General features: G+C 32.8%; 1 protein-coding gene and 1 pseudogene across 1 annotated transcript; one reads left to right on the top strand and one right to left on the bottom strand.

Annotated features, from left to right (window-relative positions):
- Positions 1 to 1,537: 1,537 nt before the first annotated feature.
- On the bottom strand, positions 1,538 to 5,308 carry LOC130740765 (probable vacuolar amino acid transporter YPQ1). The gene is made up of 12 exons (XM_057593454.1): positions 5,027 to 5,308; positions 4,680 to 4,722; positions 3,866 to 3,892; positions 3,509 to 3,607; positions 3,312 to 3,421; positions 2,856 to 3,021; positions 2,621 to 2,716; positions 2,342 to 2,434; positions 2,219 to 2,239; positions 2,060 to 2,118; positions 1,871 to 1,961; positions 1,538 to 1,775 (listed from the first exon to the last, which is right to left on the bottom strand). Exons 1-12 carry the CDS (start codon positions 5,251 to 5,253, stop codon positions 1,668 to 1,670), a joined length of 1,140 nt encoding a protein of 379 aa, XP_057449437.1. The 5' UTR covers positions 5,254 to 5,308; the 3' UTR covers positions 1,538 to 1,667.
- A 6,502-nt stretch (positions 5,309 to 11,810) lies between these two features.
- LOC130735839 (probable pectate lyase 16) lies at positions 11,811 to 13,278 on the top strand (annotated as a pseudogene).
- The last annotated feature ends 1,535 nt before the right edge of the window (positions 13,279 to 14,813 follow it).

A 14,813-nucleotide genomic window follows, 5' to 3' on the forward strand; every position in this document is an offset into this window, starting at 1 on the left:
AAAAAACTTTTGTCTGGGCCAGCTAACACCTTGGTCCAAACGTTCATGACATTGTTTGCGAAGCTAAATAGTAAATAGTACCTAACAATCTACCAAAAAATATAAAATCAGTCCCTAACTGTTTTTTGTCAAACGCTAAATATCTAACTGGATCATATTTTTTGTAGCCAAAATTCGTAGCGGGCTTCTATTCACATGGATGGGTCAGTTGGGCCCATTTGTTTGGTGTTGTGGGGGCACATATGGAAGGACATACTCACATAGTCACATACGTGACTTTGTGTTTAACAACCATATCACAGTGCTTTGCAATTTAAATGTCATCATTACATATTGACCAAAAAAAAAATGTCATCATTACAAATGTTGTTAATGATATTGCTCACACCCTTTAGTTGCCAGATTCTATATGTAATCTTCGTATAACGGAGACTTGGGTTGCTTGGCAGGGCGTGTAGAGAGGTTTTGGGGCCTAAGACGAAAATGTTGAAGTAATAAAAAAAAATTCTTTCTTTAGAGAAGAAACAACGAGTGAAGAGCAAACTTATATAATACTATATTATATATATAAGTGATTAAAAACCTAAATGTTATGAGTGACACAATTTAATATTTTTAGTTTTCAAAATGTATAAACAACAACTATTTAATTTATTTATTAATTTTTCAGAAAAATGTAAATTTGCCAATACAAAATAATACTACTAATAATTACCAAAGTTGCACATCCCACGTTGAACTTTTAAGTTCTCACATTACATTAATTACATTATCCATGTTACGATTAATGTTGCATAATTTTTTATTGTTTCATTACTCTATCAAGTCTCAATAATATATCTTATGTAGTATATACATACAAAATATTTTTGGGGCCTAATATATTCTAGGGGGCCTTAGGCAATTGCTTACTTTTCCAATCCCCTACACGGCCCTGTTGCTTGGTGTAAGCCAGCTATAGCAAGGAACTCTGAATTTAAATACCCATGGATCTGTTATTATTGGTGGTAACAAAGGCAAGGCATTTGTGGTGCACCTCTTGACACCAATCAAACTTCTTGCTCTGTTCCTCCAATGAAAAGTGTTCACAGCCTCCTCATGATAAAATTGTTATGAATATTTGCAGTAGTTGTTGGTGATGTTTCTGTCATATGTGCCAAAACAATAACCCCTCTTCATAGAGTTTTCACATATTTTGCAAAATCGTACATTTTTTCCTTGGACAACAACAAAATGAAAAAAAAGTAGGCAATAGGGACGTAACTGTTTGAATAAAGGCAACAGAACTGTCCAGATACATCAATCACATCTGTTTTGGACTTTGGTTGTTGATAACGACACAATGTCCAAATTTTCTTACACTTTTTTGAGAACCATGAATGAACGGTTCATGATTTAGGTTCCAAAATCAAATTAGAGCTTTGCATCATACAGGTTTGAGTGAACGGTTCATAGCTCACTAAATTGATAACTTGGATTTGGAAATATCAACACTCACCAAATCTGGTAGTTGTTGAAATGAAAGTGACAAAAAGTGGAAGGTGAAATTCACCTTTTGATTAGTATTATAAGAATCATGCATTAACGGTTCATGATTCATAAAATTGATCATAATTTCCTAATTAGTACTGCAGATCAATATCTAGTAGCAAATTAATTAACACTTATCAATACACGACACTTTTTCTGTCTTCTTTGTAGTTTTCATATTTGCCATCATCAGCACTTGTTGGTTTCTTCCGTATATATCTGTAGTTGATGTACTGTAATATTATCTGTCAAGCAATGTTAAGGTATTGCAAAGTTCAGCCATGAATGTATATAATTTTTCATTAAAAATCTGAACCAAAAAGTGCTTATATAAGGATACAAATAGGTCCAATGCCACGCAAACTATGGCATCTAGCAACCATGGCATATTCGCTTTGATGCTTTCCCATTCTGTAGTTCGTACAAGAATACTGCAAAGACAACATGAGTTAGATATTTTTAGTTTTTGACTTTTTTCAGAATAAGGAAATGCAAGTAAATATATGATTGTGAGAGGATTAATTATAACCTTCCAACGTAAGTGGCATTGGCAATTAGTGCAAAGATGAACATGAGAGGATTCAATCCCTATAAAAAATCATCTAAGAATTAGTGGAAATACACAAGTTATGCTCTGAACTTGTAATTAATAATTCAAGTACAAGGAATTATTTGGATTAAATATTACCTCTACACTCCCTCTTTTGATCTGGCCAATAATGATGTAAACAACTTTGTCAGTTATAATTTGGTACAGAAAATAGAATGCAATCAACAAATTGGGAAATAAAAAAGAAAAATGGGCACATACATTCAACCATATTTGAGGGAGGCGACCACCCGTATAGATAGCAGCCATGAGCCATCCCAACCATTGACCCAAAGCACTGTGCATGTCATGCTCCTGCGAAGAATTTGGGTTAGATATAACTCTAGCGCAAAAACTAGCTTAGCTAGGATTGAAATTTGTTTAACCTTTATAAGAAATTATTTGACTCTAGCCAACGTGAGACTTTTCAACAAAACACATTTGAGATGATTATAAATGAAGGAATATATCGCTACCGTAGAATTAGGTAGCTAGTGATACCTGAAGGAGTAGTTTTCTTCCACTCAATCTTATGCATAAAGCACTCCCCGTCAAGGGAAAGTTAACTGCTGTTGCTAGAAAAGTTCCATAGCTTCCCTGAATCAGTAGTGGACAATGAATTACAGGATTGAACTTTCATTGGATATGTAGAGTTCCATAATTGAAGTATAGATACAATGCATTTTATAATGTAGTATTTTGAGTAATAAACTGTCAATGCTTAATTAAGTCTCACCAGAGAACGAGGGATAGGTCTAGGCTGTGTAGAAGGAAGTGGAGGAGATTCATCATCATCAGAAGATGAATCAAAGTTCAAATTCATGGCTGAAGGGCCACTTTTAGCAGCTCTAATGTAGGCATGACATGGTGGAGTGGCACTACCAATCATTGATCTCGCTGACCTGTTCAATTAATTAACTCCACAATTAAAACTCACATCACATTTTTTCTATTTTTTTAATTTTTTATATCAGGTATCCACCTCCGTCAACATTGACTAATCACTTCTCAGTGGGTGCTCGCTCTAAGTCCTAAAGCACAAAATGTGCTTTCCATAGGCAAGATCCCCGACCTCATTATCAAGGGACGAGGTGATCAACCACCACGCAAGTCTCATACTTACGCTTTTTTCTAAATTGAACCATTCATTAAGATTAAGCACTATATTAATTATTTGTTAAAATATACTTACGCATAGTAATACTCCCGTCGAGGAACTGCCTTGTGTGTGCCATTTTGTATTGGAACCCCTAAGTTAGAGCCTGGCTTTGGTCTCAAAGGTTTGCTCTCTTCTTCAAAAACCTATTATTAATTAACACAATGTTAATGTTCTGTGAATTAATCTCAATTTTGATTAGTAAAAAAGGACCATCAAAATAAAAAAAGGACCTCTTCAATGTTAATCTTCTGACGACGCTTGCGCCATTTATAAATGTAGTCATAATAGAAGCTTTGCAATACTAACACGATCGTAGTGATTGTGTAAAGCTGTAAATTATACACAGTAACAACTGCCATTAGATATTGGGCCATGTACCATTATTTCTAATTGGCCCAGCCCATTTTTTTTTGCAACTTTGTAAATATTCTGTTTGTTTCTATGAGTGAGCGATTTGACCAAAAAAAATGAGTGAACGATTGCACTCATATTGATTAATTTTTTAAACAACAAATTATTGTAAAATATACCACAGAACCACTATACCCAAATAAATAACTAATATGCATAATGGAAAATTAAATTACCAGAGCTGTGTAGTACTGGGTCGGCAACTGCATTTCCAGCAATCCGAAAAGAAGAAGGAAAAAAAACAAGTAAATCATCAATCATAATTATTGTAAATAAAGTATAAATGTAATAATTTTATCTTATTAAAAAATAGTAAAAGGAGTACTAACTAAACACGGCACCAATTAGAAAATTAAAAGCAAAGTTTCTTATTAAAATATATTATTTTAAAAGGAAGGGGATAGTGATCTGCTTGTCTTTTCATTTTTTGGGTGGGTTTTGTATTTCTCCTTGGAGGTGACATTGGGGCTTCCTGTAATGTGTACTCTTTTTTCTTCTCCAGGTTTTTCCCAAGGGGTTTTTCTGGAAAGGTTTTAACGAGGTATATTCTAGTAAGTTGTGCTTTCTTAGGGAGGGGGTTCTCTTAAGGTTCTGGTTGTAGTTCCTTCGATTGTTTTTCTTCTATTTTTCTCTCATCCTCTTTGTATTGGGTTGAAGTACCCCTTGTACTTAATTCAATATATTATTTTGGCTTATAAAAAAAAAAGAAGGTGTGAGTACCAAAAGCAAATTAAAAGGGAAGTCTTTACAATATTATAAGTATATTCTAATACAATTCCTTCTAAAATTAGTAATATTAAATACTGTAATTTTTAATTAAAACTTTCTATTTTTAGAATACTGATTTGATTGATTAGTAATACTCTAAAAATGGCATATTTACCTTTTTCCTTTTCAATAACAAGGAATTTTAATTTTTAGAGAGGAAGGGTACCCTTATGAAACAGGGACCATAACAAAACAAATATCTTAGGGTTAAAATTCACATACCGTAGCCGGCTCCAGGAGGCAACCCACCAGGTTGAAAACGTCGCTGCACCCAAAATTCAAATAATCAAATTCAAGTAATTTAACAAAAACAATTAACAAGTTAATTAACATGGTGGAAGAAGAAGAAATGAAATTAAGGTGATTTGAAGCTAAGAAAACAAGCTTAATTTATATTTTTTTTGTCCAAGGTATATCCGCGACTGACACTAATAACTAATCATCTATATGCGGCAGATGTTCATACTAAGTAGTAAACAGCCGACCACAAAATACGTTTTTGCGTGTGAAATATGAATTAAAATAGGAAATTAAAATAAGAGTTGTGAAATGAAATGAAATGTAATTACCCTGCAACCCAAGTGAGGAGAAATGTAAGAGAAACACCATGGCTGGACTTAGCTTGGAAGTTAGTGAATATCTGTGGAATTTCTGCAACTCCCCAACATATTAAACTGATGAAACCGAAGCCGAACGAGATTTCATCACTCAGGTTGCACAGACAGTCACTAAAGTATTTCTGAACCCAACCCACACATGCTTTACCCTCATTCACACAGTAAGACGGCGGTGCCATTTTTTTTCCCCTCTCTCTCACACTCTCTCTTGTTGCATTTGGGTTTAATAGGTGAGATTTTGAGCTGGTTTTAAAGCAAACGAAACGAGCCTACTGAAATTACCAAACAAGACCTGAGAGAGTGAATCAAGTAAAAAATTGTTTGGACTATATTGTCCTTGCAACAGTGAATTTTAGAGAGCATGGTTAACACGTGTGTGGCATATTCTCTCGTGCGATTCTCACACTTACCTCACTTTTTTCAGTTTTTGTTTGTACTGATACTCGAAGCCTGGATTTACGCATATTTTCAAATTACATTTAATTACAACAATATGAGATGAATATTACTCTGATTTTCTATATATGTACATGCATGAATATCGCCCCTATTGCCTGTTAATCGTTACCATAATTAAATTGGTGATTAATGCAATATGTACATGATATATGGAGAGAGAAAATGGTGCCATAACCCATGTTGACAACTTGACATCGCACCCAAAAAGAAACTGCTCATTTAATTAAATATTTTGGAATAATGTTAGGTTCACACCTCTAAAATGAGGTCGAGAGAGGTGGAGGAGGAGAGAGATAGGAAGAAAATAAAAAGTAAGAGAGAGAAAATATGAGATGTGATAGATGTTAAGATGAAAGAGATAGAAATAAAAATAAGTGAAAATGAAGTGTTTAAAACATGAAATGTGTATATATCATTGTTGAATATTTTGTCCTTTCTTTGTTTATAACTTAAAAACTTCAACTTTTAGGGAAAATTGTCGGTAGATCTCCGGTAGATATTTTCAATAAATATTCAGAGTGAGAAAGAAAGAAATATTTGTTTTTTTTATAAGCAGAAAGAAATATTTGTTGAGTATCTGTCTTTGGAGAGAAGATGTTTTTTGTTTTGGTTACAGGAGGAAGGGTGGAGAGAAGATGTTAAAAGGATGTTGACATTATAGAGTGATCCTATTATTTCTCTGCACTGTTCTGTTTATCTTTGCTATGTTTGGTTGGGTGGAAAGAAAGGGAAGGAAAGAAAACACGGAAACCGATGCATGAATTTAGACTAAGGTATTTGTTGAGTATCTGTCTTTGGAGAGAAGATGTTTTTTGTTTTGGTTACAGGAGGAAGGGTGGAGAGAAGATGTTAAAAGGATGTTGACATTATAGAGTGATACTATTATTTCTCAATATTATTCGCAATATTCGATCACAGGTCGACATATAACAAAGTGATTTCACAAAACACTTTTGAATAGAAAAATGTTTTCTTCACACCTCATTTTGAGGTGGAAAGAGGTGGAAGAGGAAAGAGATAGGAAAAAAAGAAAAAGTAAGAGAGAGAAAGTATGAGATGTAATAGATAATAAGAGGAGAGAGATAGAAACAAAAATAAGTGGAAATGAAGTGTTTTAAAAGATGAGGTGTGTATATATCATTACTCCTTTTGAATATGCACTGATCCTATATTTATAAAGAAAAGTTGCTTATTCTTATTGTGCAACATGTTTTTGTTGCTATCCTGGTGTACATGTTGCTGCTCTTACTATGAGTGCATAAAAATAACTTGTAAGGTGGAAGCAGCTCAACCAAGTCATCATGAAAAAGAGAAACAGAGTGGCAATGTCTTTTCTAGTGCAACAATGGGTTTGGGTGTAATTCATATCTTTAGAGAAGCAAATTCAGTTGTTAGTAATTAAGCTAGCAAATTAGGGTGTAATAGGCAAATTGTTCTCTGGGCTGTGTTGTATAATGTATAAATCTGATTTGATGTTGTATCTGCTCTCAAGATTATATTCTTATAATGAAGTGTTCTAGTTCAACAGATATATAATTACACTATCGTATTTTATCTCCTTATCTTATTCATCAAATAAACTCTGAGATTTTCTCTTTACTCTTTTACTGATTTGAGTATTGAAGTGTCTTATGCAGATACATCTTTGTCGCGTCAGAACAGCTTTAATGTGCAAGCAAAGTCAGTCAAGGTCGTGCTCCACCACCAGCGCAAGGAGAGTGAGACAATCCTGTTTCAGGAAGAGCAGGTTATATTTTACCAATTATACCCATAAATAAACATAATTCTTGTACCTTATAAAAAAATTGAAAGAGTCAAAATAAATAAGAGAAATTAATGGTAAATTAGGAATTTAGATACTAATTTAATAAATAATAAAAAAGTTATTCATGTTTCTTAATAATGTGACAATCCATCAAACACGTACACCAATTGATACGGTGTTGTTCTACCTTAAGCAAATGGTTGGATTTGAATCTTTATTAAAGCAAGTGGGTTAAATATTTTTTCATGCCTAATTAATGGTCATACCTGATTTGAAAAATGAAAGGACCACACTCGAACCAGTACAACTGAAATAGTTAAATAAATGAACAATGTACCACGGGATCGAGTTTAATTAGCTTTGGCTTTGGTTGGCGAGTTAGGTTCGCTGTTTCATCAATACGGATTTAGACGTCAGAATGAGTGTCTGGGCATTCGGAAGTAAATGTATGTGAGCTGTGCCACAAACACAATGAATCATTCCATCGTAGTGACCACATTCAACAAGCCACAAGGGGACCTCAAAGTAAAATAAAAAAATGCAGATTATATTTTTATCATATACATTTTATATATGTTAAAATTACTTTGTAAATAAATTATTTTAACTTCTTGTTAATCGGAATTTTCTGAATCACATTAAACAAAATCTTGAAAAATGGCTGAATTTCATATAGCAGTGATGAATCTAGCCTTCAAAGAAATCAAGGTTCACGTTAAAAAAATGAAATTTTGTTTGTTTTTGTTTTTAAACCAACTTTATTTTATCATAATACTAGAGTAGTTATAATATATTTCTAACAGAGCAGACATCGTCAGATACTCATTTATGCTAATTAAAACACCATCAATGCAAATTGAGGGGAATGATAGTTCACTTAGTGAGTTAAGAGAAATAAAGGGATTTACGGGTGAAGGGTCATGGTTCAAACCCGTGACGAAGGAATTAATTTACTAATAATTAACAATTAACATTTGGCTATATAAAAAAACCATCAATTTAAATTAAAAAACTCTTTATTTCTTTTCATCACTTTATTTTTTTTTAAAGCAAAAAAATTATTTAACCGACACCCCATAAACAACATAATAGCACAAAATCCAGCACTCCCATGAAAAGAAAACCAACAAAAAAATCTTAGCCCTGTGTCAAAATATCAATTCACTTAATCCATAAAGACCACCCATCCAGGGCCGGTCCCGACATTTTGGAGGCCCTGGGTTAATAATAAAAATGGACCCCTAAATTTTCTTTTTTGGAGAAAGTTTAATAGGTACACTAAACCAAAAAAAGGCCTTTTACAGCGCTTTGGACCTCTAGGCGCTGTAAAATAGTATACAGCAGTATAAAGCGCTGTAAAAGATGGACTTTTTAAAGCGCTTTTTTAAAGAAAAACGCTGTAAAAAGTATTCGAATTTTTTTTGAGGCCCCTTCTTTTTGGAGGCCCTGGACTGTGTGCCTGCTTGCACAGGCCCAGGGCCGGCCCTGCACCCACCCAACACTAACAAACCCCACTATAAAAATCTCAATCACTTTACTTTTCCGTTTTCACTTATTTTTCCATGTTTTATCCTCTAAAGTTCAAGTCTTTGTTTTTTCAATTTAGCGATTTTATTTAATTTTAGTCAAATCTCTTTCATGTTAGTTGTCTCTAAGTTTTTCACATTTCTTTTCCAATAATGCTTAACTAGAAGCTCTTTAGAGTATCTTAAGAACTTACAATATTGATGAATACATATCTTTCTTAAACAATCACTCTGATTAGGAAACCAACTATAAAATTGGGAAAAAAGTTGAGAAAGCATGAGTTGTGTTCCTTGTCATCAATAATGGATGATCAATTAATTTAGTTGTGCAAAATAGTGTTTTCCTTTTATTTAGCCATAATGGTGGAAATATGTTAGGCCTGCTTTGCTTAAAGAGGCATAATCTATTTAAATTTTCTAAGGCATGAGTCAGACATATTATTTGTCATAGACTTTCACTTTATGCCCGCATCTGATCTATATGAAGGTCTGACCCGGTAGCCTATTCAAATATCTGTGTATAGTAAGACGTTCGAGTAGACAGACAAACCTAGCTATTTGCAAACATGTCAAAAAAACTTTTAGGCTAATAACTATAATGTATTAAGATCGTTATACCATTTAAGTTAAAGTAAATAGGTCATCAATCAATTTCCAAAGAAATTTATATGGTCAAATGATTACATCGTGTAACATGTTTAAAAGTTATAAATAAACAAGAATGTATATGATTTTCAGATTTTATAATAAAAAATCCAATGTAAAAGAATAAATTTAATTTATATTAATAAAACTTAATTAAATATGCCGCATGTTCGGCTTACTAAGCGCAGCTTTATGAGTTGCCTAAGTTTGATCTATTCAAATAATAAGCTTTTAAAAAAGTCTAAGTTTGTTTATTTTCTAATTTAGCTTGGTGTAGCCTATCCTGACTTGACCTTGATGGAGGCTAAACCATGGACGATATGATAGACCCCTATCAGAGTAGCTTGACCTACTTCTATCTCTAACATGATCAAGTATTTTTTTTCCTTTTCTTTTGATATGTCCACTTAAAGAAAAAGAATTTAGGATTCTTAGCTAATGAATGTATGATTCCTTAATTAGAGAGAAGGCTGATCCCTCTCACATTGGTATTGTATTTTGGTATATATGGACAGGTGGGGTACTAGGATAAGACATAAGTCACCTAGCAATTGAAGGATAAGAGAACGCTACCGTGAAGCCGCATATTCTAATCGATCCATAGGATATATAGGACCACACTTCATAAAGAAAGGGACAAAAAACATGCAGCGACGATGCGTCGCAAAATGCAAATTGGTGACGAAGATGAAAGTGCGCAACAAGTGTGCACATTAATCTTTCATCATGTCGACTTCATCTTTATCCTTTATCATAAACAGACACCAGTCCACCAGGACTCTTCTCTAGATCGCTCTAATGATTAAGATGCCAATTCTGTTTCTTTTTTCCAAAGGAGACGAGGATCCAATGGTGGTATAGGATATGTATGAGATCATGAAAAGGATATCAGTCATATATGTTCATATATAGAGTTCCATTCCAAATGCGAGAGAGCACTTCATGATTTTTAAATGTTTTCTTAGTAAACTAATATCTTATTATTTTATCCTTTTTTATAGAGAGTTATCTAATGCACGATGGTCAAGTGTGAAGTGAATAGTAGAAATTTTTCCTTACCTGTATTTGTTTCTTAGTCATAAATGTAAGGATCAACTCGTAATGAAATGTTTAGACCTCTTATTTTGTAAATAGAAAAACTATATTGTCATCAGCTTTGTACTCGACTGATTGTGAGACGCAAGATTAGTTTCGCTCTTATATTAACAATAAGCATACCCATTTTTTTAATAGACAAATTTTAGTGGTTAGTAGTTAGTAAGTTATAAAATCCCTTTAAATTTCCCTTCTAGGATTCGAACCTTGAACCTTCCCCTCCCCAACCCTTATGTTCCCTAGCTCTTACCACTTAAGAAAAAAACTCTTTTTACCATTTATATACACACAATTTTAACATACATCTAACTACAAAAGGCATGTATACACCTAAACGTAAGTGTCCATAAAAAATTGATATTATTTGTTATAAACGTATAATTATAACAAGGGGTGAATCTAGTCTTTCAAATATACTAACACCATGCGGAAGTTATAAATGATAATGGTGCTTGCTGTGGTACCTTACTTCAGGTCAAGGTATGGTACCATAAATAAGTTAACATAGTAATAAAGACTCATGTATCACATGAATTAACGATTGTATTTTCTTAATAATGTGCCTTAAGATTAATGAAGTCGATTAGATAGGTTTAAGCTTCTCCCTTGATCGAAATCATGTCGCTCAGACTCAATGTTAAGGTCGAGATTCACTGCAACCTCTGCAAGGTCGTGGTGGACGTCAACAAAGATCGTCGGGTGACAGTTGAGTTGTCCAATGAATGAGAGTACTATTAGGACTAGAATTATAACATTGAGAATTATAAATTCAATTACAACATGTCATTAGTCTACTGAATCACCTAATGTGGGTATCACACCCAAAAAAAATTGCAGGTACCACAGAATTCACCAATGATAATTTGGTTTATTGTAGGATAAGAATAGAAATTTTTCTGTCTTTTCCTTTGATTTCGTTACAACAATATCATACAATGGAACTAATTAACTTCAAAATATTTTTTCATAAATTTTAAATTAAATTTCAGCCGTTGAAAAATGTTGTTAGAGATTATTATAATTTCTAATTTTATTTGTAGTTATTGTGTAAATTACTAAATTTAGACAATTTAGCTAAACTCTCTAACATGAGATACTCCTTTTGCCATAGCTTTGTAAAACAACTTCAACAAACTCAACGATTACTCTTACCTATATAATCACTTAGATTACTACTACTTCCCCAACATAAACTCGAAATTAAAAAGCTTTATTTCTCAATTATCATTGTTTGAACTCATCAAGAATGGCCTCTCATGGAATCAAATTCATCCTTTGGCGCTTTTTCTTGGCTATTGTGATTGCCACCCTTTTCACTCCAAACCTTAGTTCTGCAAAGAAATGAATGGAGGAGGCATCGACCTCATCTAGCCACTTGCTCTGTGGGCTTTGCTGGCAAGATGACAAACAATATTGGTGACAATCTCATCCATTATAAAGTTACTGACCCCAGTGATGACCCAATAAATCCAAGACCAGGCACCTTGAGATATGGAGCTTCGGTGATTCAAGGTAAAGTGTGGATCAAATTCCAAAGAGACATGAAAATTAGACTTGAGAGACCTCTTCTCATCAGTAGTTTCACCACAATTGATGGTCGAGGCGTAAATGTCAACATTGCTGATAATGCATGTTTGATGATCTACAAGGTAATTACCAGCCTCAGATAATTAAAATTACAAGAACAAATGCTATAAGTTATGCTTTCAGGTATATACACATATCTCATGAGTGTTTATTTGTTTCTCGGCCACCAATGTAATCATCCATGGCATTCGGATTCATCATTGTAAAGCTCAAGCTCCAGGGATGGTGATGGGGCCTAATGGAAAAGTTTTGCCTTTGGGGCAAGTAGATGGGGATGCAATTAGATTGGTTACGGCTTCAAAAATTTGGATTGATCATAACACACTTTATGATTGCGAAGATGGTCTTCTTGATGTCACACGAGGTTCTACTAATGTGACCGTGTCCAACAACTGGTTTAGAGATCAAGATAAAGTTATGCTTCTCGGCCACGATGATGGGTATGTGAGAGACCAAAACATGAAGGTTACAGTTGTGTACAACCATTTTGGACCTAATTGCAACCAGCGCATGCCAAGGTTAATTATTTTTTTATCTATCAAGTTAAGATATATACAAATGTAAACCTATTAGACAACATTTATTTGACTATTGATGATAATAATGATTGCAGAATTCGCCATGGATATGCACATGTAGCCAATAATCTTTATCAAGGATGGTTGCAATATGCCATCGGTGGAAGCATGAAACCTAGCCTCAAAAGCGAAGCTAACCTCTTCATAGCACCAACTGCTGGGAATAAAGAGGTAATTAATTTTAGAACATTCATTTCAAGTAGCTAGTTAATAGTTGATTAATGAAAATGATTGTCAATCAATAATAGTTCAAGAGATTTCAAGATTTGTTTACATAAAATGATTTTAGTTACTAGTATCTTACTAATTATATAACATGTATAGGTAACGTGGAGAAAAGGTAGTCATACAAATGAGGACAAGTGGGAATTTCATTCAGTGAGTGACGCTTTTGAAAATGGAGCCTCTTTCACAGAAACAAAAGGAGGAAGTGTGTGTAAGCCGAATTACAATAAGGAACAAGATTTTGAAGTTAGTGATGCCAAGTCCGTGAAATCATTGACAATGTGGTCAGGTGTACTACGATGCAGCAAAACGTCTATGTGTTGAATTGAAAAAGCAGAAGAGGAATATTGGAGCAAAACTTGCATCATTAATGTGGGATTCAGACCTCATATATGTCTCTTAAAAATGAGTACTTAACGGTCGAACATGTTGAAACTCTAGAGTATTTTGAATTTAACTGAATTGTAAATTGAGAATTAATTCTTAAGTATGTATTTTCTTAAGTATGTTAATATAACTTTTATGTACAGGGGAATCTTATTATTTCGTATTTTTATTAAATAAGATGAAGAATAAGTAGCTAGGACTGTTGTTTTATCTCAGTAAAATATATTTCTGAGTATAAAAGTAAAACTCAAAAGAAAATTCTAGCATCCAATTTTTTCTTGTTTTGTTCACATTCTAGCATCCAATTTAAATATGGACTCTGGTGATCTTCGTTTATTTATTTATTTTGGTCGAAAGTGATCTTCGTTTTATAAATGTTCATGAACTATAAATAAAGAAACACTAGGAAGTCTACAAATTTTATTTTATTTTTTCTACTCAACTTTTTGGCCCAAAAGAATATGATAGAAATAGAGCAGAAAACATAAGGCCCAAAAAGCCCCGCATATATAAGCCTTACAGAGTGTTTGGTACAAGGCGGGGTTCATGGACCCAAAAAAAAGAGTGTTTTTTTAATACTATATAATCCATAATTTAGCAATGTTATTTAATACGAAGGTTTTATAAAAAGGTTACTACAAATGCTTAATAGAAAATTAATATGAAAGTTCAATAATGACTGACAATACTATTTAACTTTCAAAAAAAAAAGACAATACTATTTAAATGTTTTTCACTTTTCTTTATTTTTAACTTACTAATTTTATTGATGATCATAAATCTTCTTTCAACTGTAGTTGAATCTATTCTACCTATAGTTTATCGTGGATTTAATGTTTATTCAAAGAGTAAATCTTTTTTACATAAATATATATTCATTTTCTGCCATATCAAAAATCAAAAATCAAAACTAAAATTATATTATATTTAAATAATAAAAAATATAACCGTTAGTCTTATGTAACACATAATCGTTAGATGTGACGGTAAAGAAACAAGGCTTATATCCATTGAAGTCATTTATCATTCACATACTAAAGTTTAAATGCCCTCCTAAAAGATTATATTATATTTGATGATAAAAAATATTCCATACTCAAAGTTTTTCCCTACAAATAGGGAAGGTGTACTAAAAGTCAAATATTGCTGCTGGGACTTTTTGTCTTATATTTGATAGAAACATTGCGGTCTACTCCTAACCTTTTTGAAAATATTGTGGCCTATTCTTTACTTTTTATATGTTTCTTTCTTAACATGATTGCTTAATTAATTTTGATTGTCGACAACTAGTATATATGACTTTATGTACCTAGCTAGCAAATACATAAAATGAATATAGGCTTTATAAGATAAGGTTAATTAATTAAAAATTAATTGAGTAAGGTTTCATTTTTCATCATTTTATAGTTTATTATATATAATTACACACTTTATCATAATCTTCATTATTGTATTTTTTTAATCGAAAAAAT

This window comes from Lotus japonicus, chromosome 2, assembly GCF_012489685.1.
Source record: "Lotus japonicus ecotype B-129 chromosome 2, LjGifu_v1.2".
NCBI classification, from domain to species: domain Eukaryota; kingdom Viridiplantae; phylum Streptophyta; class Magnoliopsida; order Fabales; family Fabaceae; genus Lotus; species Lotus japonicus.